Source organism: Mustela nigripes, chromosome 3, assembly GCF_022355385.1.
Source record: "Mustela nigripes isolate SB6536 chromosome 3, MUSNIG.SB6536, whole genome shotgun sequence".
In the NCBI taxonomy this organism is placed as follows: Eukaryota; Metazoa; Chordata; class Mammalia; order Carnivora; family Mustelidae; genus Mustela; species Mustela nigripes.
The window spans coordinates 180,889,251-180,915,762 of NC_081559.1; the positions used below are offsets into that span (position 1 = coordinate 180,889,251).

Here is a 26,512-nt window from a genome sequence, read left to right on the forward strand (position 1 = left end):
TGTGGGGGAGGGGAGTCTCTAGGCCTCCCCGACCTACCTTCACTCTCCTCCTCCCCCGCAGCTTCACCTGGCTCTGCGGACACGTCCACCGGAACATCCTCTCCAAGTTTACGGGCCCGGCGGTGGAGCTGTTCGATGAGGAGTTTCGCCACCTCTATGCCTCCTCCAAGCCTGTGATGGGCCCAAAGTCCCCCAGGCTGGTGGCACCCCTGCAGCCCCGAGCAGGCCGCAGCCCCCCGCCCGGCCGCCTCAGTGGCAGTAGCCACTCCGCCAGTGACCACACGTCCTCCAACCCCTTCAGCAGCCACTCGACAGGCAGCAATCCCCAGAACCAGAGTCTGTCGGCGTCCTCGGGGCCCAGCAGTCCCCTGGCCCCCAACCCCGCTCTGCCCCTCAGGCTTCAGCCCCACCCTGGCCCGTGGGGGGCCCTGAGCCCACAGGCCCCCTTCTCCCTGAGGCCCCACGACAGCTCGCCAGCTCCCTACAGCAACCTCAACGCCTACAGGCCCACGCGGCTGCAGCTGGAGCAGCTGGGCTTGGTGCCCAGGACGGCCCACATCTGGAGGCCATTTCTACAAGCCTCCCCTCATTTCTGATGGGTCGCTTCCCCCAGCAGCCCTCCCAGGAGGGGTGCTGGACATGCCGGGACTGTCTGGCCCAAGGACCTCCACCTCAATGACTAGCAGCTTTGAACTTGCTTCTCTTTGAACTAAAAGTGCTTGGACAACATCATTGGCTGTGTTTGTTCCCAAGCCTGCGACCATTCACTTGCCAACACCCACCAGTCCTGGGGGTTTCCGCTCTAGTTTGGCCTATGGAGCACATTTGAGAAAGTTCCAGGGAAGTGGGGAGTGGGGAGCTAGAGGACAAAAGCATGAAAATAGAGTCCTTTTCTTCCAAAGAGCAGCCAGCGCTTTAATAATCATGTTTCCTGAATCTGTGTAATGTAAGAAGAGGCAGATGCAGGCCAAGGTTACATATGGGTAAACTGAGACACTGAGAGGTAGATTGTGTGACCAGGGTACTCCTGTTTCCCAGTGCCCAGGAATGGCCTACTGTACAAAAGGTATGGGAACATTCAGGATGTTTCTGGTAAAGGTGGTAAAGGTAATACTCAGGTAATACTCAGGTATCCTTGGGCCTGATGAATTAGGGTAAAAACCCCTAGGGTGCCACTCTAAGTGCTGTGGGGTTGGTTGAAACTGTAGCCCCCAAGGGTGGGGCAAGCCGAAGTGTCTAGGGGATGGAGTTGGGCAAAGCCGTTCATCAGCTCAGGTCCTGGCTTCGGGGAGACTTGGGCTGGTCTCGAGGTCCTTGAGTCTGGGCCAGTCCCAGCGGCTTGCAGGGTCAGGATCTGGGAATGGCCCCGCAGCAATTGCCCAGGGCAGCCCAAGGCAACCAGGAAAGGTTCAGTGTTGACCTTGCAGCTCCCTTGTAGTCAGAGCCAGAGGCCTCCATTTGGCTTGTTGACGCCTGAAGCAAGGCTGCCGCCCGCCCCCCACAAGCCCCATCATTCATTCACGGTCAGATTCACAGCACACCCTCTATTCCGGAGGTGACCCCAGATCTCAGGGGCACAGCCTAGCTGGGATACAAGGAATACGGCAAGCACAGGGAGGATTAGGCAGCCCAGTTTGGAGAGGTCAGGGGACCCTTACCAGAGAAGTGAGAGTTAGCAAGACCTAACGAATAAGGGCCTTAAAAGTGCAGGAAGGGCTGGGACCCAGGCTGCTCCAGCCTGATGAAGCTGGCACAGGAGCCCGGCAAGCATCTTCCTGTTTCTTTTTAAAGATTTTGAGAGAGAGAGAGAGAGACAGACAGCACGAGCCAGGAGGAGAGGGAGCCCAGACACAGGACTCGATCCCAGGACCCCAGGATCATGACCTGAGCTAAAGGCAGACGCTTAACCAACTGAGCCACCCAGGCGCCCTACATCTTCCTATTTCTATAACCTCCCCTTGCCACCAACCTCAGCAAATGTCTTCCTGTTGCCCATCTCTGGCTCAGCAGCTTTGCCTTTGCCACAGAGAGCTGGCGGGACAGAGCCCTTCCTCCTGCTGGCTTCGGAACCCAGCAGCTTGTGGCATCCCAAGTGATGCTCTCCAGAGGGTATCTCCCTTCAGCCCGTCCTTGTGTTTGCCCAGTGTTTGGCAAAGGCAAAGGTGTCTTTGCTTCTGTTTTCTTTTAAAACAGTATTCCTGTCCTCATTTCGATTTTTTTTTTTTTTTCCTCCTTGGTTTCCAAAATTCCAACAACAGCAAAAACAAACAAACAAACAAACAAACCCTTTGGTTCCTGAAGGTTCTTTAAACCCTGGCCCTGATGTGCTGATTTCCTGCTGACCGCCGTGACAAGGTTAGAACAGTCGGGTGCAGCCGAAGGTTCTAACCTGGATTCCACAGTCTGCTGAGAAAGCTTCGGGAAGGTGACGCTTGGGAGGGACCAAGAGCCCCCGAGGCCGTTCTGCCTCTGAGGGCTGATTTTGTGTCAGCTTGACTGGTCTAAGGCATGCCTAGCTAGCTGGTGGAACGTTATTTGGGGCGTGTCTTGAGAGTTTCCGGTAGAGATCAGCACTTTGGCGAACTGAGTAACGCCGATCACCCTCCCCAGTGCGGGTGGTCGTCAGTCATCCCGCCGGAAGCCCGAGTGGAACAAAAAGGCAGAGGAAGGGCAGATTTGCTCTCTGCTTGCGCTGGGGCATCTTTCTCCTGCCCTTTGATGTTGGCGCTCCTGGTTCTCTGGCTTTGGGACTCAGTTCAACACATACACCATTAGCCCCCTTTCAGGCCATTAGATTTCTCAGCCTCGAGAAGTGGTGGAGCTATGACCAGGTAAACCTTCCGCCCGCTCTCCAATCAGCTGGCGTCATTGAGCACAAGCATGGTGACCAGGCAGCCACGTGTGTGGGTGAGAGGGTAGTTCGCAGAGATAGAGGGTAGGGCGGTTGTTAGCTCAAGGGCTAAGCAGACACAACGCTGAAGCTTTAGGTGATGCTGCCACGCTTTAGGTTTCTCCTGCCAAGGCGGGAGAAAAGGACAATGACCATCCCAAATAGATGCTAATCCTCTATTTTTTCAATTATAATTCCATTATATCTATATCTATATATCTTTATCTATATAAATATAAATACAGATAAAGATGTATGTATATATATCTCCTATACCAAAAGCACCCCAAAAAGGCCAAAAAAAAAAAAAAAAAAAAGCACGGGCACTGTGAAATTTAAAGGGGGACCTGAGCAAGTCTGGGATCAGGAGCATCTTGAGAATGATTCCTGAGCTGAGATCTGTAGGAAGGAGACGCTTATGGTGGGGTTGGGAGATTGCAGGGCAGAATGTTCCAAGCAGAGGTAACGGGATGGGCAAAGGGCTTGGGTGGGAAGATGCTTGGAGTCCAAGGGCATGAGAAAAGCGAGTGAGCTGGGGGCACATGGGCCAGAGCGGGACCACGCAGGCCCTCACCCACAGGCTTCATGAATGAGTTGGGAAATCACTGCTGGACAATCTTTGTTAAGATCCTTTGGCCACAGTATGAAGACCGCAGGGGTCTCAAAGAGTAAAGGACAAAGGACTCTCACCAGTTCAAGTACTGGGTACAAACTCTTCCTTAGGAGAGAATGTTGAAGACGGGCCTTTTGGGAGTCACAAGAGGCAAGAACCGCCCTCGGGTTCCACCCCACCCACCTGGAGTGGAGTCACCGGTGCGGTTCACATCTGCTCGCCTTCCCGGTGATTCACTCCTTGACAAGGGGGCAGAGTGTCTACGGAGGCAGGCCTGAGATTTTTCTTTAGCATAATCATTGCTCAGTTAACCCTACCCGTCCTCTGTGCTGGAAATGATCAAGATGACATGTGTGAGGACAGCCTGAGGCGCCCGGCATTCCCGAGTGCCCTTCCCTGGCTTCTCCCATATGTCACCATGTGGCTGCCTGGAAAGTGAGGTGTGGTAGGTGTGTGGGAAGATTCGCGAAGGCCACGCGGGCAGTTCTGGACAGCACAGACAACGGAGCTGGGACGACAGCCAGAGGGCTGGAAGCTGAAAAGCACGGACAAGGTTGGAAGGGCACTAGGACCGGGATGGGAAGCCAAGCCAGCCTAGAGGGGAAAGGGCATCTCTGGGAAGCCTAGACCAACAGGAGAAAGGGGGTTAGCTCCAGAAAGAGAACCAGGCAGGGTGTTCCGACGGCCTCAGCACTGTGCTGGATCTTCGGGGGGTTAAACTTTTGTGCAAACAAAACGAGATGCTGGCCAGGTAATTCAGAAATTCAATAAATCTTTCAGGAAATGCCAGGTAATCTGCCCCGAAGATACCGATATGAAAAAGACAGTCCTAGTCCCTGATTTTAGACTTTCTGAAGTCTCTCGTGAAAAGACAAGCTGCCGATCACAACAGAGTCAAGAACCCCTCCGGGAGCGAAATCGTGCAGGAGCGTGAGAGAGGGAGACCTACCGCCACCTGGAGGCCAAGACTTCGGGAAGCTGTAAGGAAGTGGAGACCCGGAAGGTGAGCAGAATCGGCCCACCACGCGGGGCGGGGAGACGGCCCAGACCGAACTGCCAGGGCGAAGGCCCAAACGCAGAAGCCAGGGTGCATTTAAAGCCGGAGAGCCGGGAAGGAGGGCGCCTGGGAGCCAAGGCTTTATTACCACGAAGGGATTGGCAGTCTGGGCACTATCCCGAGGGGTCATTCGCAACGAGACCATGAACTCCGAGACAGCAAGTGTCTCCGTGGCAACCGCACAATGCTTGTCACATCTCGGGGGCTCCGCAGTGATTGTTCATGACTCCGTGAGTGGATGGAGGGCACGGGGGAGCTGCGGAGAGGTTTCCATACTTGTCAGTGGTTCCTAAAATTCACAGCATCTATTAACCGTACCTAGCTTTCGTTTCACATTAGAGATATTAAGTGACAACCTGCCATTGCTAGTCGGGCTATCACTCGTACTCGAAGAGCAGTCAGACAGAAACAGAACCAGACATCTGTCTGTTTTGGGAAGGGGCCTGGCAAGGGGTGAAGCAGCAGGTGCAGCAGAAGGAAATCCTGAGGCCTCCAACCCAGGCCTGGAATTCTTTTCCCTCTGCTGAGAATAAAATGTTGTGTGGGACATCACGTGATGAAGTTTTTGGTTGACTATTAAATTCCACTCTTCGTAAGGGAGCTCCTCCGTTCCAGATGACGTGAGTACGGTAATGGCCCTTTGTACTGAAGTGCTAGAGACTGTGACTATAATCCGTGTGTCTGGAAGGACATGACCATCACCCTGCACGACAGTGGCCCGTGGGCCTCGTGTTTCTGTGCATCTGGTGAGCAAGGCGGCACTAACCGCCCTTCGTTTCAGACTGCCTTTGCATCATGTCACGAAAGAGATGGTGTCCTCCTCTGCAGCACAAGGCAAGTGTGCTGACTACTGCCCATTAGAGAAGACCTGAGTTTCTAGAATGCAGCCCACTCCACGTGCACTCTTCTGTTTGGGCCCATATACAAAATCTCAGAGCCGTGGCACTTTGACACACCACTCTTAGAAATGGTTTACTTTTACATTTCAACATTCTTGTTCTTTCTTGATGAATTTACCTGAACAATGGATAGTTTTACTGCTGATAATAATATAATAGTGTGGGGCTCCTGGGTGGCTCAGTAGGCTAAAGCTGCTGCCTTTGGCTCAGGTCATGATTTCAGGGTCCTGGGATCAAGCCCCACATCGGGCTCTTTGCTCAGCGGGGAGCCTGTTTCCTCCCCTCTCTCTCTCTGCCTGCCTCTCTGCCTACTTGTGATCTGTCAAATGAATAAAAAAAATCTTTTAAAAAAATATAGTAGTGTTTTCCAAAAATATATAATATCTAAGAACCTATTTTATACACTTTCCCAAAAGATATCCTCTAAAGGAATAGTAGGTCTGAGATAAGTGAATGGCAAAAATCCATGAACAAAACAAGTCAAGAAACTGAACACAGTAGAAATAATCAAGAAACTGAACACAGTAGAAATAAGAAAAGCTGTTTGTTTTTATAATACATAAATAATCATTTTAAATTCACTATATTCCATGATTAGCAGTGGATTCTTTCTGAAATAAACAAGGACAATTAAAACAGTACAGGATGTTTTCTATTGTTTTTTAAAGGGCCACTAAGCCAAGATTTGTATCTCTGTATGGAACTGATTTTCAAAGGGACAGAAGTGGTCTTTGATCTTTCTGAACCACTTGTCTTCAAATTCTTTCGAAGATGCAATCACTAGGGCAGTCAGAGCTGTCGGGCCAACACACTTCACCTCTGTGTGAACCTCATCTTTTATTTTTTCTGGGACGATATCTTCTCCCATAACCTGCAGCAGGAGGGGGGAAAAAAAACAGTCCTGTCCCAATTAAAGGGGCAGAAGACTATGCTATTCATTGAGTGTAAAGGATTTCACACCAAACCAAACCAAACCAAACCATAGAAACACTTTAGCAGCTGGCAGCGGGGGGGTTGTGGGGGGGGTGGATTCCAACATACCAAAAAGATGTTTCGATCCAAGGCCCACAGAAATAAAATACCCCGTATTTCTCCTCTTATCCTCCCGAGTGAAAACATCACTGAAACACTAATGTGGCGGCTGTTCGGCCTACAGAGAGTGGGCCGCCAACATTCTTAAATCAAAGATCACCTTCCGCTGGCCAGAACGCATCTGCGAGTGCTTCTCCCCCCTCATAAAACCACCAGAAAGCAGAGCCTGGGCCCTGTGGAAGCAGGGGCACATCTGCTTCCTCTTAGAAGTTCCCCATGGAAGTCAAAGGCAGCAAACAGGCCAGCAGCAAGTAGCTGGGCCTGCGCTTTCCTGACCCAGAGAGCCTTAGTCCCTCTGGAGAGGTCACCACAACCTCCAGGCCCTGAGGCACCTGCCTGCCCTCTGCAGGCAAAACACTGCTCCCTACTGGTCAGAATCAGGCTCAGATCTTCAGTTAATTTCTCTCACAAGCAAAAGTTGTAGAAAGGTTGCCCCCGAACCCGCTTAAGTGATCGGCCCATCTTTGGTAAGGACAGTGAACTGTCCTAACACATTTCCTGTTGTTGGCACGAAAGGTTCAGGAGCCATCCGGCAGCGATGCTGTAAAGGGAATTTAAGTCACTTGGATTTGGACTTGATGACGTCGAAGGTTCCTGAAAACCCCGAGATCCAATGTGTTCATGAATACTCCAATTATAATGCATTAAAAGCCCATTCAAAGAACGGCTTCCACTGACTTTAGACCTTCAAAGACTACTTATTATTTGAGGCAAGAGCTAATGGTATGAATAGCTTAACCAGGCAATTGTCAGCACTTATTAAAGCCTGGAATTTTCATTCATTCTAAGCCAGTGTTTGTCCTGTATTTTAACATTTCTGACCTTGAGAGGTACCTTACAACACAGGCATGTCACGGCATAAATGGCATCTTACTTTTCTTTTATTGGCTCATCAAATACTGATGCGTCTTACAACTGATGATATCTTGGACTCAACGAAATGTAGTATTTTAAAATCTGGGATATAACACCAGAAGTGTTTTGTGTGTGTGTTTTTTTTTAATAAAAAAGAGAACTGAATAATAGTAATATCCAAATAATGCAATATTCCAAAAAGAGGGATTCGCAGGAACATCATTCACAGCTGTCAATATAGCTACAAAAATATTTGACCATATAAAAAAATTTAAACTTCTATATACTAAAAAAAATCATAAACTTCAGAAAATACTCCAACATACAAAAGGTGAGTAAGCCCAACAGAGAGAGAGCTCTAACAAATTAGTAAGAAAAACAGAAAATTACAAATAGAATAAGGAAGAAAAAGCATGACTAGGTATTTCACTAAATATAAATGGCCAATAAACATGTGAAAAAACTGTTCATCTTAAGAGTAATCAAACCAGTAAATGGACACTGAAAAGTGCTGCTTTTATCGCTCAAATCGCAGATTTTGAAAAATAAGTTAATACGTATAAAATTATTTTTATAAGTCAAAGTGATCAACTATTGACAATTTCACATGGTTCAACGTAGTATCCAGGCATGAAGGAGGAAAATCAGTGTTCTCATACAGGATATGTAAACTGAACCAGCTTTTCTGAATCACATTTAGAAATGGGCTTCAAGTCTTTAAAATGTCTGTATACTTTAACCTAGTGATTCCACTCCTAATAATATCTTCTAAAAGGACCAAATACATACACTGATTTTTTTGCCAAGACTTATTAAAATAGGTACTTTATATCTGTTAAATGTTCAATATAGAGGACTTAAGTAAATAAATGACAAAAGCTAAAACTGGGGGCACCTGAGTGGCTCAGCGGGTTAAGCTGCTGCCTTCGGCTCAGATCATGATCTCAGAGTCCTGGGATCGAGTCGCGCATTGGGCTCTCTGCTTGGCAGGCAGCCTGCTTCCCCTCTCTCTCTGCCTGCCTCTCCGTCTACTTGTGATCTCTCTCTGTCAAATAAATAAATAAAATCTTTAAAAAAAAAAAAAAAAGCCAAAACTGGACTACTATCTGTCCATGAAAAAGCACATACTCAAACAGTATTTAAAGATACAGGGCCAGGGCGCCTGGGTGGCACAGTCAGTTGAACATCCAGCTCTTGGTTTCGATGCAGGTTGTGCTCTCAGAGTTATGGGATTGAGCCCCACACTGGGCTCTGCGCCCTGTGCTCAGTGCAGGGTCTGCTTGAGTTTCTCTCTCCCTGTTCGTCTGCCCCTTCCCACCATGTGCATTCTCTCTCATTCTCTCTCTCTAAAATAAATAAATAAATCTTTTTAAAAAATAAAGATACAGGGTCATGATCATATCACAGTGTTAGGTAAAAATAACAAGAATATAAAGTGAAATGTACAGTTTGGCAATTCCTCACAAAGTTAAACAGAATCACCAAAGGACCCAGCAAATTCCACTCTCAGGGACACATCCAGGAGAATTTAAATCAGGAACTCAAACAGATACTTGTATGCCGGAGTTCACAGCAGCATTCTTCACAATAGCCAAAAGGTGGAAACGATCCAAGTGCCAATCAACAGATGGATGGATAAAATGCACTGTGTATGTATGGACAGTGGAATATTATTCAGCCACAAAAAGGAACGAAGTTTGGACACATGCTACAATATGGATGAACCTCAAAAACATTAGGTTAAGTGAAAGAAGCCAGACATAAAAGGGCATATATTATAGAATTCTACCATTTGAAGTCCTAGTATAGGTAAATTCATAGCCACAGAAGGTAGATTAGAGGTTACTAGCGGTTGGGAGGGAGGACAGAATGGGAATTATTGCTTAATGGTTACAGAGTTGGTTTGGGATGATGAAAAAATTTTGGAAATAGTGCTGATGGTTGCACAAGACTGTGCATGTAATTAATGTACTGTACACTAAACCATGATTAAGATGGCCAATTTTATGTTACACGTATTTTTTTATCTTAAGAAAAGCAGAAAAGGGGAACTATTATAGAATAAAAGAGATATAAGAGACAGAAGAACCAAATAGTCTGTGGATCTTATATGGATCCTTTAATTTTTTTTTTTTTAATTTAAATAGGCTCTACATCCTACATGGGTCTTGAACTCACGACCCGGAAATCAAGAGTTGGATGCTCTACCAGGTGCCCCTGGGTCCTAATTCCAATAAAACAATGATAAAAAAAAAAAAAAAAAAGAAGAAGAAAGTACGCAAGCAAAGGAAATTTAAGGACACAGAGTCATCCTCGTGTCACAAAGTAAGGTTAACAGAGCACAAAATGAAAATGTACACTGTAACCCCAACGAGGGCCCAGACATCTTTTTAAAAAAGCTCCACAGGTACTTCATGTGCATCATCCAGGTGGAGAGCTACTATTCCACACAGTCCACAGATCTGCTACACATGGGAAGGAGTATGAAGATGTTTGAGACATCTTGTAAGGATGTCTTCTTTGTAAAGCTAAACTTTGCTTATAAAGAAACCTAAAATCTAGTTGAAAAGATAAGACATACTCTTGTATTTTGGGGCACAATTGGGGGGGGGGCAAAGTGCTATCTATTCAAGCAGTGACTGTCCCTGAGCTCAGAGGAGTTAGCCATTGTCGGACGGGGACATTCAGGGAAAGCTTCCTAGAGGATGTGGACCTTGGTGGGCTCTGAGGAGGGAAACAGTAAGCGGATGGAGATGAGAAACCCATGACAATTTTGTTAGATATGGCAGAGGAGTCTAGAAGGATGCAGAAGATTTGTGTCAGGGAATTACAAGGTCCTAAGTTTGGGGCTACTCTCTGGAAGGCCTTTGATAGCACATGGAGGCACGTGCACTAGAGCTGACCTCCAAGGTGACGGTGACACGCTTGGTTTCTGAGCACACAGGCAACATGCTCAAAGCGATGTCGTGAGGTAAACCCAGCAGCAGCAGGGTTTCCCACAGACCTGAGGGGAGAGAGCAAGGAAGCGAGGAGAGCCGAGCCAGGAGGTCACTGGGAGCCGAGCCCGAGGCCGTAAGGACGGGGTGCTGCATGCGAGAGAAACGGAAGGTGGGACCGAAGGGAGGGCGGCCGGCTGCTGCTGGAGGGCGACCGGAGCGGAGGCGGCTCCCAGCGAGCGAGGTCCCAGCTCTGGAAAGAATGACAGACGGGACTGATGAAAAAACGAAGTCTAGAATGAAGAGATACTGCCAGATACGGACTGAAGGTTGACTGGAAAGTGTTCTGAGGAGCAGCTCCATTTTGTACCAGAAGAGACAGGAGGATCATCAATCAGCGCTTCGGATGTGTGGCTTAGGAGGTAACTAGTCTGAGAAGTGAGACGAGGGTTTCAGAGATGGCGCTAGACATACCGGTTAGAGGATAATCGACCCAGACATGACGGCTGAAGCCATGAGTGGGTTACGATTTCTGCGGGAGATGGCGGAGAGAAGGGGGAAGCTAAGTGGAACCTCAGGGAATGCCATGACTTAAGAGACAGAGGAAACAAGGAAATTCCAAGAGAAAGAGGAATATTAAGAATACAGGAGAAAATCAGACTGCTGGGGTCCCTCGGAAGAAAAGGGGAGAGGCAACAAATAGGGGGTGGCCAACAGCTCTGAACACCAGGAAGAGGAAGGGAAGCAAAGCCTAAGTAGCAAAGCCTCGGTAAACTTGGAGGAGAGACAGGCCGTCCGCTGCGCCTGTCTGTGGGATCAAAGGAAAGGTTGAAAAAGGCTCACAAAGAAGAGCCAGGAGAACACGGTCCCATAAGAGGGAAAAGGGGTCCAAGTGGGTGCTTAGTTTAGAGAAGGAAGAAAGGAGCCTGGCAATTTAGATGTGCCGGCAGTATTTCTTAAAACTGAGTGACATTAGGGTAGATAGGGCTATACAGACTTACTTCACGGATAAGTACCTCAGTTACCAAGTTTCCATGACATACGAACAGGAGCTAGTGTGAGTAACTTAAATACAAACACAGATCATCTCCAAATGCTATCTTAAGTAGTTTCAACATCACTTTTTAAAAAAAGCTAATGAAGGGGCGCCTGGGTGGCTCAGTGCGTTAATCCTCTGCCTTTGGCTCAGGTCATGATCTCGGGGTGCTGGAATCGAGCCCCACATCGGGCTCTCTGCTCAGCAGGGAGCCTGCTTCCTCCTCTCTCTCTGCCTGCTTCTCTGCCTACTTGTGATCTCTGTCTGTCAAATAAATAAACAAAATCTTTTTAATTAATTAATTAATTAATTAATTAAATAAAATAAAAAACCCTGACATCTGAATTTCTCGGCAACCACCAAGCTAGTGGAAAGGTTTAGCAGAAAGAAAACGGACTTGCAGTGGGTGGGGCTCAGTCCAGTTCTGCAGCTCAAAATCCAGCCCGAGGCGGGTTCCAACCTGTGCGAGCTTCACTCCCAGCTGCACGGGTCCCAAAGGCTGTTCTGAGCATTATGAAGACAAATGGAGGAAAAACGTACAGAAACGCCGCAAGAACATCAACATTCACTCATTCGTTCAATCAGCACTCAGAAAACAACGATCGGGCATTTAGGATGTGCGAGCAGGGGGGACTCACAAGCACTGACAGGAAAATGAAACAGAGCCCCTGACGTAGTACGCTGTGGGAGAAAAAGATGACGACGATGCTGCTCTCGCGGATTAAGCAATCAAAAGCCACGTAAGGCAGAGAAAAAGTCCCTTAGCAGAAGAGATCTGGTTGTTTTCTAAAAAACGGTTCCGAAGCCAGGAAAAATACCTCTGATGCCTCGGTTCACATAAACCCCCAGGGTTCATGTGAACACTCACCTCAGCTATCAACAGCAAAGTGTCTTCTTTGAAGCTGAACCCTTTCATTTTATCTTCAATTTCCTGCTGAGTCCTTAAGTTCCTCTCCAAAGCAAACGCCGTTTGCTGAGCCTGGGTAAGCTGAAGCAAGAGCCTGAAAAACAGCAAGTCCCAACGCATGGGCGACAGGGAAGGGAAAGCCGGAGGAAGGGTTCGCAGGAGCACGGGGACTCGGCTGGGTGGGAGTCCTCCCGGGCTAGAGGAGGGGACTCACCTTCATTTGAATCCCTAAAAAGCTTCCCACTTGAGCAAACTGAGCAAACTGTGCTGGAGAGTCATCTTTTCTAAAAATTCCTAGATCAACGCTTCACAAAGAGATCTTTAGGGAGAAAAACCTCCAAAGGGCTTCCTGTAGAAGAAGTCAAGTGATTGAAAGCACAAACAATCCGGAGTGAAAGGAACAAGCTTCCTAATCAAAGGCTCCTCCTCCAAAATGCTGGGATGTGCTCCTCTGAAGTCTGTGTTCTGCGACCCTTTATATCCCCCAAACCTAGAGTCACTCGACCTCGAGGACTAGTCAGAGCCTCCAGCAGACTTTCATTACCCAAAGCCGGGTCAGGTCTTTGACGAGCCTCTGGTGGTCCACCTGGCAACTGCCTCATCGTGAACTTCCCGCACGGGCATAGCCTGGTCTTCTCCTTCCTCCTCGCTCCTGTCCTGGGCACACAGCTCCTTCTCCTCACTGTTTAAGTGCTGAATGTGGGGGCCCCTGGGTGGCCCAGTCTGCCGGGCAGCCAACTCTCCGTTGCTGCGCAGCTCATGATCTCGGGATGGTGAGAGAGAGCCCCACGCCGGCTTGCGCTCAGCAGGGAGTCTGCCTGAGATTCTCTTTCCTCTCCCTCTGCCCCCTCCAGACTACTGTGTACTCCAGCGTCACATTCTCTCTCTCTCAAAAAAATAGGTATTTTTTAAATATATTGAATGTGTCGATTCTCCAGGTTCCCTCAGGCCTCACTGGTCCCTATTTCTACTCCCACAAGCACGCAGCTCTCCTGTTCACTCATCTCATGTCTTGAATGAACCACCCACTACTCTAAGCACTGGGAGATCCTGGCAGGCAAAACAGGCTTCTGCTCCATGGAACAGAGGGAGAGCGATCACGGGGAAGAGGACTTCAGGGAGTGAGGAGTGTTATGCAAAAAATCAACCACTCACTCAGTCCGTCCAAGCAGGGTGGCTAAGTACCCGCTGTTCAGGTGAACAGGGAAGGAGGACTTTTCCGAGTCATCGCTCAAGCTAAGAGCCAACGGTGAGTCGGCCGCCGGAGTGTCTGGGGCAAGGGGACGCGGACACATGAATTAGCTTGATGTGTTTGAAAATCGTGACGATCACTATGGCTGGAGCAGAGGGAAAAAAAACCCGCAGTAAACGAGAAGGGAAAGGCAAGGTCAACGTCTCACAGGCCCCGGAAAGGAGCAGGGCATTTACGTAAGGGCAACGGGAAGTCACCGGAGGGTCTGGAAGGAAAGCATGCTCGGACCCACACTCCCCTGACTCACTCAAACCAGCTTGTGTTACTACCTGGCCTCTGGAAGCATATACATTTGTGACCCCTTTTCTCTTTGATGTCCTTGCTGTCCCCTCTTGCTCCTGAAAGGACTTGAAAATACAGCTTCGGGGTCCCTGGGTGGCTCCGTTGGCTAAACTTCTGCCTTTGGCTCAGGTCATGATCCTGGGGAGCCCTGCGTCTGGCTCCCTGCTCAGTGGGGAGTCTGCTTCTCCCTCTCCCTCTGCCCTTGCTCAGGCTCTCTCTCTCTCAAATAGATAAAATAAAATTTTTTAAAAAGACAAAGAAAATAGAGCTTACACTTGCTTCTTCCGTCCCATGTTCTCTCAGCCCTCTGCCCCGTGCCTGCTCACTCATCACTCCTCAAACTGCCTTCTCAGAGGCTGCAAATGACCTCCTCACTGTCAAGCCCCCCCTCAGATTGATCCTACCTGACTTCTCACTATCATCTGGCCGCTGCTCTCCTTCCTGAAACTCCTTCATCTCCCGCTTCCTTCTTCTGAGCTCAACTCCTCCAAGGGAAAAGCTCCAACTCATGGCCTGTAGGTCCCTGAATCTCAGCACATTCAACCAAAATCTTTACTTCCACCCTAAGTCTGCTCTGCTCCTCCTCCCGGGTGTTCTGTCTCTCAAAAGGTGCCACCATCCACCCACACACCCGAGGAAGACTCTTGACTCGTCTTGGACTCCTCTGCTCCCCTCCCCCATCCCCGTCTTTCCCACACCCTCAGCCGGTCCTCAAGTTGCGTCCATCGAATCCTGCACTGATGTCCGTTTCCTCCTCCCCAACCGCTGCACGATCCTAGGTCAGGTCCTGGCCGCTGCCCACCGAAGACTCCACAGCGCCTTCCCTGGCGACGCACGATCGCCACTCCTTCCTCCCAAATCTCCTCCAGGCCACCAGATCTCTCCTGAAATCACAGCTCTTGTCACCCTGCTTGGACACTTAAAACTTTCAAATCCTATTCCGGCCTTCAGCGTAAGGACCAAGTTCTTCAAGATGACATTTAGCATCTTCTGTGACCAGAAGTACGCCCGATACCGAAGGCTTGCCACACGCTGCACCCAGAGCCTCAGAGGCCGGGATCCTAACCACCCCAGGAGGGAGGCCTTTCCCGTTTTCTCTGTGAAGAGGAACATGAAGGAACCGGAGAGCAGAGAGTTTACGTAATTTGTACAAGGTCAGACCGCTAGCGAGCAGAGGAGTCCATACTTGCTCGCTCAGCACCAATTTATTAGATCCTTACAGTGAGATCTGACTCCCAAACCCCTCCGCCCCCTCACGATGTCGTCCTGGACCGCGGTCTGCCGCCCACCTCTCCGGCTCCCCCACCCACGCTGCTGTCACTGCAGCAGACTGTGTGACACCGCGTGACGCCGGTCCTGTGCTTTCTTCCTCTTTACCTAGCCTGCCTCTTCTCATCTGGGGAACATTCCAGGTCAGCAAGATACTCCAGAAAGAACTCAAGCTGTGGAATCAAAGGCCTGGGGTCCGGATCATGGCAGCGTTTCAGAGCTGTGCCACTGTGGGCATAACGCTAAGTTCGTTTCCTAGTCTCTACGATGGGATCCCCACGCCCACCTCAGGGAAGGGTGAGAATTAAAATGAAACAGTGCATGCAAAGCTCTAGTACACACTTCTCTCTATAGCTGAGGAAGGTGCCCAGAAACACTGGGCAGAAGCATCACTCCCCGGTAAAGTGTTCTTCCTGCTACACTGAACAGCTCCTGTTTCCTGTCCCCGTAGGGCTGCCACTACTAATACGCCGCTAGCACCTATTCTGCCTGTCACCGACTACACATCCAGTGTCCTCAACACACTGCGTGCTGTAAAGGAAAGGGCCTTTAAAAAAAAAAGATTTCCTTATTTTTAGAGAGAGCGAATGCGCACAAGCAAGGGGAGGGGCAGAGGGAGAGAGAATCCTCAAGCAGACTCCCAGCCTGACTCAGGGCTCGATCCCATGACCCACAGGTCATAACCCAAGCTGAAACCAAGAGTCAGATGCTCAACCAACTGAGCCACCCAGGTGCCCCAAAAAGGACCTCTTTTCAAAATCCTTATGATCCCAGCACCCAGCATGTGCCTGGCATACATACCACTGGCTCATGTACTTCCGAATCAAAGTAACGCAGTCAACACAAAACATCTGCTGCATAAAGTTTACAATTTGCTTCACAGATACCACTTCTCAGTAAGCCTCACTCTTAATGTTTCTAGAATTCTCCAGAGTTAAAAACAATAGCAAAAACAACAACACACTTTTGGCATCATTTGGGACCTCTGAGAATCTATTTCTCTCATAAATTATAGAATTTGATCAAGTGTATGTTCCCTTTTCCCTTAAACCTTTTTCTTTTTTACCCTTAAACTCTTACTAATATGGATTTAAAGTATTTGGAGTCCCTAAACCATGGGGATTCTCTGTAGAATGAGGTAAACATTGTTTATTCATATTATTAATAGTGATTCAAACACAAGAGCAAATTGTTTGCTCTTTATTGTTTGCCCTTTAGTAGATTTCTGTGGAATCTGAGTGAAAAATACCTTGTTTATAAAATCTCTTCCCCTCTGTCGATGTTTTATACATTTAATTTTCTTTTCCTAATTTTAACGGTTTCCAATTTCAACACTTTATCTTGTGTAATGACACAAATCATATTCTTGAGCAAATACAGTTATGTTTCTAAATCTTACATACTAAAAGGACATGTTCAAAGGACTCCATCTAGACTATAGGGAAAAAAAAAAATCTCAAAAACATACCAAATTCTATCCTAGGACTTTCTGACGACTAAAATCAGAAAAACAACACCTTTATCCTTGGCCTAGTACCGTATGTTGTTTCATCCTTTCTTCATTTACCTGGTTCGTATAAAGGAGGCACATGCTTTCACCCGAGTCTCCAGCAACATTGCTTCTCTCTTTTCTGCCATACAGTCTGGAATATTTTTCAGAACTTTCTCATTCTTCCAGTCATTACCGCTGCGTGCTTCCACAGAGAGCCCAGAGCCCTCGGGCCGTGTTTCAGGAAAACAAAAAAGACAGTCTTTTCCTGAGTGTGGAAAGGAGGATTTGGCAGTTTTGTCACTGGAGGTGAAATCGTTCTGTTTCTGAGATGACGCACACGATGTGGACAGAGCTGGCCCCAGATTCAGGTAAGCCTCAGCCAATTTGCCCCAGTTCCAAGGATCAAAAGGATGCAAAGAAATTAGTTTCTGTAGGCAGAGAATTGTTTTCTCCAAGTTTGGCAGACTTGAACAAATAGCCAACTGGAGGTAGAGCACAGCGGTTAAATGGTCTGTGTTAGTTGCTTTCTTTTCCTAAGGAGGAAAAAAAAGTTAAAAACCTTATTATTTTTTTAAGATTCTATTTTTAAGCACTCTCTATGCTCAATGCAGGGCCTGAACCCACAACCCTGAGATCAACACCTGTACCCCACCCACTCAGCTAGCTAGGTGTGCAAGAGTTAACAACTTTAACCTGCAGAACGTTTTCCTTGTAAAAACGGATATGCCTAAAAACCCGAGTTGTGTATGTTGGAAATTAGAGATATCTTTCAATAGCTACAAGTAGAGAGAACTGCTTGAAGCTGTAAACCTAGAGAAATACTGGGGCGCCTGGGTGGCTCAGTGGGTTAAGCCACTGCCTTCGGCTCAGGTCACGATCTCAGGGTCCTGGGATCGAGTCCCGCATCTGGCTCTCTGCTCAGCAGGGAGCCTGCTTCCTCCTCTCTCTCTGCCTGCCTCTCTGCCTACTTGTGATCTCTCTCTGTCAAATAAATAAAAAAATAAAAATCTTAAAAAAAAAAAAAAAAACCTAGAGAAATACATACGACCTACTGAAATAACCACTAGACACTTCCAAACATCCTGTCATAACCGAAGCATAATTCATATGACAGTGGCCTGATGAAATTCAGCACCAGAATCATCTATTTCAGTTTATCCTCAAGTTTTAGAGTAGTCTTTATTGTTTTAGCCAGGCAGCTGAGAGGCCCAAGCCAACTTTTCTTTCCCCTGGGCTAATGGTCCATTTTAATATTCCAGGCTTTCTAAAAACCCAAATGGTAATTTCCTTGAGGATTCAAATGGACTCCATTTCCAAATTTGACTTGGCTTAGACATCTTAAACAGGATAGCCCTGAAGCTCTCAGTGCTTCATGCGGCACCATAATTGAATCCAAATGCCGTCCCTGGTAACCATTACCAAGGCCAATTATTTTTGGCCAGAAGGGGTTGCCTGGTTTCCTTCTGATCAGAAAATGCTTTTCAAGTCTCTTTAACCAGAGCCACCGCCTCTTGCCTAACTTGCCATATGGCAAAAGCGCTGTGGGTTAGGGAAGACAAGGTTTCTTTTTCTACGTTAGTCTGTGGAGAGCAGATGGCCGACTAAAATTACCTTTCAGTTAATTTTAAGTCTAAAGAAAACCGGGCCTACTAATATCCAGACCAGGCTCCTGCACACAGCTACACTGGGCAGGAAGTACAAGTAAAACTCCCCCGTGTGCAGCCTGAAGAAAGAGGCCAGCGAGTGAAAGCTTGGGGAATATTTACATATCTATATATTAAGTGAGAATAGAAAATAAAGCTCCATTCGACCTATCTGGTGATACTGCACCTTCCCAGTGAACAGAACAGATCTGGTTTTATTACTATTATTGTTCTGCACTCTGTCCTTCCTAATAGACCAGTAGGTTCCAAAGGGGTTTTTTTGGTTTTACTTTTTAAAAGTCATTTATTCCAACCTCATTCAGTTCTGACATAAAATTCTATGAAGTTTTCCCTTCAGAAAACTTCTACCATTTTTTCTTTTTAAGTTCTGTTTTAATTCCAGTTGGCTAACACACAGGGCTGTTAGTTTCAGGAATACAATAGAATGATTCAACACTTCTGTACATCACCCTCTCCTGAACAAAAGTACACTCCCCTAATCCCCATCACCTAGTTCACCTGTCCCCCCACCCCGACTCTCCTACCCTCTGGTAACCATCAGTTTGTTCTCTATTGTTAAGAATCTGCTTCTTGGGGCGCCTGGGTGGCTCAGTGGGTTAAGCCTCTGCCTACGGCTCAGGTCATGATCTCAGGGTCCTGGGATAGAACCCCACATCGGGCTCTCTGCTCAGCAGGGAGCCTGCTTCCCCCCCCACCCTCTCTGCCTGCCTCTCTGCCTACTTGTGATCTCTGTCTGTCAAATAAATAAATAAAAATCTTAAAAAAAAAAAAAAAAAGAATCTGTTTCTTGCCTTTTGACATCTCTCATTTTTTTCACCCAAAGGTTTTTTTTTTTTTAATTCAATGCTGAATTCCTAGCAGAGGGCATAGCACCTTGGACATAACAGATGTTCAGTAACTAAGGAATACATCTTCATGTCCTTTATTTGTAAGGAGAACAGCACATACAGACTTTAGGAAATGCTACCTTCCTTCTAAAACCAGGCTATAGCGCTTTATGATGTATAGTTAGCATTTCATATTGAGAATGTATGTTGAGGTAGAAGCTGTTACATATAAACCATGATTTCGATGGGAGGGTTTTTATAGCATAAATAGCAAATAACTCTCTGGAAAATTAAATTCCATTTAAATGACTTTGTGAGATTTTCCAGAATAACCCAACTCCTTCTGAAATGCAATAATGATGACAGGAGTTAGTATTTATTCAGTGCGAACACAAGCCAGGCACTAGTCTAAGCACTTTACTCATTTAATCCTCATGACAATCTTTTGAAATAGATTCCATCATTACCCCCTTTTTCATAGAAGAGGGAACTGAGTCACAACAGAGAAGTTAGAGAACTTGCCTGAAGTCACACAGCTGGTAAGCAGCAGAGCTACAGTCAGTCACACGAGAAGGCACAGGATGGAGGGTACTTTGGAAGGGCTGACGCATGTCAGCTGGCTTAAGGTTCTCCCTCCCGATGAACAGTGTGTGTGCAGGCTATGGACATGAGTCTATCACCTTAGCACTGAACCCAGAATCAGGCACGTGGTGGGGCTGAAATCAGTGTTTGTAGAGTGAACGCATTTAAAAGAGTCATTTACCATCAGAAGCAATGTCCTTAACCACAACTTATCACATGAGCATATCAGTTACGGTAAGATGTTTAATTATTGAAATAAGAAATAAAATATAAATAAGTTCCTTTTTTAAAAGATTTTATTTATTTATTTGACAGAGAGAGATACAGTGAGAGAAGGAACATAAGCAGGGGGAATGGGAGAGGGAGAAGCAGGCTTCCTGCTGAGCAGAGAGCCCGATGTGGGGCTCAATCCCAGGATGCTGGGATCATGACCTGAGCTGAAGGCAGAGATTTTAACCCACTGAGTCACCCAGGCATTCCCAAAAATAAGTTCTATTACAAAATTCTGTCCAACAATCATTAAGAAGAGAGATGAATTAGGAGCTGTGAGCAGAAAGTGTTCATATCCCGACAGGCACTCCCAGATGAGCTATTTTGTTCAACGCTGCATACTGACCTGTCCCCTACAGAACATAAAAGGACAACAACTACCAAGACAAAAACAGAAATAAGCCACAGCTAAAAACAAAAGAGAGAGGTCTATAAGTAGGGAAGAAATTTAAAAAATAAAACAAAACACAGGGTACCAAGCAATGAAAAACTACGCAAGTCGGCGGGCACCACTGAGATCATGTGAAAAGACCCAAAGAAAGGGGGAGACCCACTGGCCTACACTGCTGGCTCCTTCCCCAGAAGGATGCCTAGAAGCCCGATGGACAGTTTTCAGTCCTGGCAGGAAAGCTGAAGGTCTTCTGACTGGTCCTTCCTCCTGTTTCATAACATCCCAAGCTCTGGACACCGGCATCTGCTGGCGGGCAACAGATGCTTCTCTGAGCCACAGAAACAGACTTCCTCGGCTAGAAGGAAGCGCAGGAATTCTCCAGACACTGACGCCACTGACGAGTAGGTCAGGCAGGGGAGAGCAGAGCGGGGACATGTAAGGGATGCCAGGAAGAGGGAGGGGACAGGAGAGCACAGAACAGGAATGACGGGCAGGTACCTGATGCCTAGAAAAAGGTACCAAAAGGCCCAACGCTGCTGCTAATTTGCAGACCTGGAAGACTGAGAATGAACGCTGTCAAATCCCACCAAGTTTACTGTGCCGTGGGCTTCCTGAACAAGGTAATCTCATCTTCCGGCTTAAGAATTAATGCACATTTATTAGAGGGGAGAAAAAGAAGAGCCAGACACAGCTGTTTTCCACATTCCAAAGACAATTTCCAAGGTTTCTTCTCACTGCAAGAGGCTGAGGTCCTAGGCAATGAACCCCACCGGCAAGTAAATTTAGGGATTTTTCTTAGTTAAAGAGATGGAGGAGAACAGCTCAATTGCATGCATTCTTCAGGCTGACCTCTAGTCAACCTGATCTGCAGGGTTCACGATCAGTGTCTGGGCACCTCAGGAATTCCCTCTGAGGAAGAAAACGGGTCATCTATAAACTAAGTTTGGTCAACTTAGACCAATCCTCATATAAAATTTATACACAGAAAAGCCAGAAATAAATAAAAATTGCCTTCATCTGAAATCAAAAACAAGCAGAATCTAGAATTGCAAATAACAGCTTTTCTTTATCCCTTAAAAAAGGGATTGTGCGAATTCCATTTAAGAATTAAAAAGGCCAGGGGCGCCTGGGTGGCTCAGTGGGTTAAAGCCTCTGCCTTCGGCTCGGGTCATAATCCCAGGGTCCTGGGATCGAGCCCCACATCGGGCTCTCTGCTCTGTAGGGAGCCTGCTTCCTCTCTCTCTCTCTCTGCCTGCCTCTCTGCCTACTTGTGATCTCTCTCTGTCAAATAAATAAATAAAAGAAAAAAAAAAGAATTAAAAAGGCCATTAAGCTTGGCTCAGTATGATATTTAGGATTTTTTTTTTGGTAAAGTTCATTATAGAAATTTCGGAAAATAGAATCTAAAAAAAAAAAAAATTAAAGAAAAAAATTACTGATGATCCTCCTACTCTGAACATTTACTCCTAACAAGAGTAAAACCTTTTTTTTTTTTTTTTAACAAGATTTTCAGGTAATGGAAGAATTTTAAGAAAAAATATTACAAGAAAATGACTGTCTAGAGCACCAAACTGTTTATCATTAAAAGTTCTTACACCACTGACAATTTTCTACTTATCCAAACCCACAGATTTTGCTGCTAGCGCGAAGTTTTGTTTTGTTTTAGAAAATAAATTATTCAATATCCCAGGAAAGCAACAGGAACACAAGCAATGAAACCACTTACCAAGTGTGTAGCAATCTCCAAGGCTTCTGTGTGTCTGCCCAGGTGAACCAGACACCGAGCCTGGCCTTCCTGGACATCCCTCTTCATGGCAAAATTCGCAGACGGCAATTTTTCAGAGATACTAGAATACTCTTGAAGTGCTTTCTGCCAATTATTTGTTAAATAAAGGAAATGAAGAGAAGGGATAAAAAAAAAAAAAAAAAGAAAAATATAAAGTAGAGAAGAGGATTCAGTTATAGGCATCGTTTTTTTCTTGGTAGAGGGATTATTCTAACTGACTCCACAATGAACTATGGAAGGCCTGAGTATTTGTCAGCACCATTTTTCTAAAAGGTAGAAAAGAAATGGCTGGAAAATATAACTGCTACTACCACGGAAATTATCACCATATGGTAGAAAGAGCATTTTGGAGCCAAACAGACTGGGGTTTGAATCCTGGTTTTGCCACAAACTTGCTATACAACCTTCCTTCTCTCATCAGCAAAACAACAGTAAGACTCTTGTGAAGAAGAAATGAAATTTTCTATGTAAAGCACCCTGGTATCTACTTGTTCTTCCTTTTGCTTACACATTTCGGGGTGCTCTGCTCCTGTGACTCCATGAGGCATCATGCTAGAGGCTCCCGCAGAATGGGGAGATATAGAACTTGGGGAAACAGACCTGCAAGGATCCCGAAAAGATCCCTATATTGTAGACACGGAAACAAAATAAGTGATATAGAGCCATGGATAAAAGGATAGAAACTGGGGATTCTGAGATTATAAACACTTACCAGAGAAGATTAAATTCACCCTCACAAATAACACATTCATAACTAATATGCTGTAACCGATAGCATTGTTTATAACTGATTACCTGTTCATAACTGATTATTTGTAACTGTTTATAACTGATTGCCAGTTTCAAGTAGAATAAGCTTATATATGCTGAACTCTACCTGATACTCTTGCCGTCTGTAGGCGAGGTCCCCCTTGAATTTCTTCAGTGTTAGAGCTTCAACATCATCACCGCTCTCTGTTTCTTCATAAAACCACTAGAAATTGTGAAAATAGCACACCACAGAGAATTAACTTACGCTTTTCCCTGTCATACTCAAGTGGAAGCAATTTCCCATATGTAACTGATGAAATCTCAAACACTGACCTACTTCTTTAGGATGAGACACACAGGAAAACATCTAACAAGAAAGTCAATTTTAGCGATGGCTCAGTTTTCATTAAAATCATCACGAGTAATAAACATATCAATAGTGAGAAACATCTCAACTGAAAAAGCAACTCAGGCCTATATGGTTCTACGCAGAGCATTTCAAGATGGGATCGTGGTGTCCAGGAAGCTGGATTTTAACTAGCACAGTTCCCACTGCTCCTTCAGACTGAGACAGGTGTCCCTGTAGAGACGTTTTCAGAGTGGTTAGAACAAGGATTGGCGATTCATTATGAAAAGGACAAAGGAAAGAGGAATTACCTTTACTTATAACACTTTTATGAAAATGTCGTAAAAACAAAAAGTAGAATCTAACCAAAGAGATTGAAATTAAGGCTGAAAGGAGGTCTCCATGCAATCAAATGCCAAAGACTTGTAGAAGAAAAGTTTGGGGCGCCTGGGTGGCTCAGTGGGTTAAAGCCTCTGTCTTAGGCTCAGGTCACGATTCCAGGGTCCTGAGATGGAGTCCCCACCCCTCTGCTCAGCAGGGAGCCTGCTTCCCCATCCCCCTGCCTGCCTCTCTGCCTACTTGTGATTTCTGTCGAATAAATAAATAAAATCTTAAAAAAAAAAGAAAGAAAGAAAGAAAGAAAAGTTTGGGGTAATGCCCATCTGGAATATCTTATTCACTTTTCTACTGATAGAAAGGCAAGCGAGACTGGGATTTCTCCGTTAGTGAGTGAAGTACGTCGAGATTAGAAAATAGGTCTAACAAAAAGCAGTCTGTGTGCCAGTTTTTCCAGCCTCAAAGTAGTAGCTCAACCTCCCTTTTACTCACAATAAAACACAGTGAGGCTGACTGTGGCTTGTCCCCAGGTAAATGCTATGAAAACGCAACCGCGTTTGTGGTGGTTCCACAATCGCATCAAAATTGCTTGGTTCTATTACTGCAAGTGTTGCCTGGGTATCATTTCCCTCCTATTATCCAGTAAAATAGTTTCTCTCCTTCATCTGATCCATCACAGCGAAGAACGCTGGTAGCTGCTGATTTTCTGTTGTCCCTGAAACACCGAGTAAGTCAAAAGTCCACATAATTTTCCTTCGTGCTCTACTGCTTGCCGGTCACAGTGCCAGTCCCAACCTGCGGAACAACAACCGCCCAACTGCAAATCTTCATCCAGTATTCACGATCCCAGGGGGAAATGATTAGGAAAAACGGGCTTCCAAATGATTGTTTCTATGCTCTCACATCTCCACAAATGGCCCGCAACCATTTAGACGGGGATGGCTCCCAATTCCCTTTTCTAGTAAGAGGAAGGGGGGAAGAACTGGGAGCAAGGGCGGAATGAAGAGGTGAGGGGCTGGGTAACGCCGACTTCTGTCCCCCAGAGGATCTAAGCAGGGACAACAGAAATCTTCTAACCCAAGCTCCTGGTTTTACACTCACAGAAATCAATGCGATGTGAACAAGGCCTCTTTGAGTTTATGAGCAGCATCACACACCAAACAAATCCTAAAGACAAGTGATTTTTGGATTTCACTTTGTAAGTGCACAACACATCACACCTGACCAAGTATCTCACCCACTTCACTCCACAAATAACCCCGTGAGCCAGCAAATCTTATTTTTCCCAAATTACACATAAGACTCTGACACTTTGGTAAGTGCTAAAGTGAAGGCTGCAATGCGGGGTCCTCTCTCATAACCATGGCTTTTACTGCGGCACCACATGCCTTCCCAGGTCCATTCCTGTTCTCAGTGTACCTGAGCAACCACTACAGGTAACTCTGAAAGAGCATATGTGATTAGGAGGAAAAGTAAGTTAAATAAAACAAACATAAATCACCAATTACTGAGCACCTGACATATTTAAGTACTTTTTTTTTTTTTAATATTTTACTTATTTATTTGACAGAGAGAGCGCACAAGCACGGGGAGTGGCAGGCAGAGGGAAAAGCAGGCTTCCCGCTGAGCCAGGAGCTGAGGATCCTGGGATCAGGACCTCAGCAGATGGCAGCTGCTCAACGCACTGAGCCACATAGGCGCCCCCTAAGTACAACCGTTTTTTTTTTTTTTAAGATTTTATTTATTTATTTGACAGAGAACACAAGTAGGTAGAGAGGCAGACAGAGAGAGAGAGGAGGAAGCAGGCTCCCTGCCGAGCAGAGAGCCCGATGCAGGGCTCGATCCCAGGACCCTGAGATCATGACCTGAGCCGAAGGCAGAGGCTTAACCCACTGAGCCACCCAGGAGCCCCAGTACAACGGTTTTAAGGAAAAATAAAGACAATACCGGTAGAGGAACTTAGCACGGTGCCTGAAACAGGTTAAGTTTCTAATACATAGTGCTGTAGTTCTTATCTGGGAGATGAGATTTACATATATGCAGTAACACCAAGTAATATTCTACCAATTCAAACTATTCACGGAGTTCCTGTCACGAACAAAAACTGCCAGCCACCGGAAGACAGAAGGTTAAGCCCCCACTCTCCTGTGGTCATTCAGCACTCCGGGACGAAGAGCTCTGCGTTACTGACAAGGGCTGTCATGCAAACTGAATGGAGGGGAGGCCCTCAAAGACAAACGCGTTGGCTGGGAAGGAGGAATCAGAAAAGACTTCCTGGAGGCGGCGCCATTCAAGCTGCGCTCTAAGAAATGGATGTAACTGAGCGATCTGACCGTGCGAGCGGGGGTGACGGGGGCTGGGAGAATTCACTGAGCAAGGGCAGGCCCCGTGGGTGGGACGTCGCCTTCTGGGGAGCAGACAAGTTTTGGGAAGTGGGCGGTGGCCGGATTTCTGGGGCCCCTGACCGCCCGGCTGCAGACTCCGTGAGGACGCACGGAGTTACTGAAGATTCCAGGATAGGGAGCCTGGGGGACCCCCGCCAAACGCCCTGTGCGGGTTAATGCCCGCAGCTCGGGGCCCGGTGGGCCGGGTCCACCGGGTGGTGCTCCGGAAACGCCCCCGCCACGTCGGGGAGGGAGTAAGCAAGGGAGGGGAGGCCTGCGGGGGCGCAGGGTCGGCCGGGCGAGGCGGCGGGCACCCGTACCGCCAAGACTGGGCTCCGAGGGCGGCGGCGCGGGAACAGGGCGTCCGAGGTGCTCCCCGCCCGGGACCCGCGGAGGCCGAGGCCGGGGGTTCAGAGACAGGCCACCATGTCCCGCTCTCTCACCTGCGGCTCGCAGCGCTTGGCGCGGTAGGACGCCGGCGGTGCAGGCCGCCGCTCCGGCCTCTGTTCGAACACGGAGTCCTCGAACTCGCCGCCCAGCAGCCAGCATCCAGTCTCCATGGCGCGCCCGCCGCCGGGGCACCGGGAGGGGGCGGT

General features: G+C 47.0%; 2 protein-coding genes across 2 annotated transcripts in view; one reads left to right on the forward strand and one right to left on the reverse strand.

The window, feature by feature from the left end:
* FAM83A (family with sequence similarity 83 member A) overlaps nucleotides 1-852 on the forward strand; it is a 17,427-nt gene extending 16,575 nt beyond the window's left edge. Inside the window, exon 4 of the mRNA XM_059395106.1 lies at nucleotides 62-852. Coding sequence (XP_059251089.1) covers nucleotides 62-596 — 535 coding nt within the window. The 3' untranslated portion in view covers nucleotides 597-852. The remainder of the gene's footprint in view (nucleotides 1-61) is intronic.
* Nucleotides 853-5,990: 5,138 nt separating this feature from the next.
* C3H8orf76 (chromosome 3 C8orf76 homolog) lies at nucleotides 5,991-26,512 on the reverse strand. The gene is made up of 6 exons (XM_059395107.1): nucleotides 26,360-26,512; nucleotides 22,978-23,073; nucleotides 22,041-22,184; nucleotides 16,656-17,113; nucleotides 12,247-12,379; nucleotides 5,991-6,330 (listed from the first exon to the last, which is right to left on the reverse strand). The coding sequence occupies exons 1-6, from the start codon at nucleotides 26,474-26,476 to the stop codon at nucleotides 6,133-6,135; spliced, it is 1,146 nt and encodes a 381-aa protein (XP_059251090.1). The 5' UTR covers nucleotides 26,477-26,512; the 3' UTR covers nucleotides 5,991-6,132.

Bases quoted from the DNA above. Each gene is read 5' to 3' on its own strand.
- C3H8orf76 (XM_059395107.1), bottom strand. From the start codon at position 26,476: ATGGAGACTGGATGCTGGCTGCTGGGCGGCGAGTTCGAGGACTCCGTG. The intron at 22,185-22,977 runs GTAGAGTTCAGC...AATAATTGGCAG, and splicing joins ACAGACGGCAAGAGTATCAG to AAAGCACTTCAAGAGTATTC. The intron at 6,331-12,246 runs GTGAGTGTTCAC...CTCCTGCTGCAG, and splicing joins CTTTGCTGTTGATAGCTGAG to GTTATGGGAGAAGATATCGT.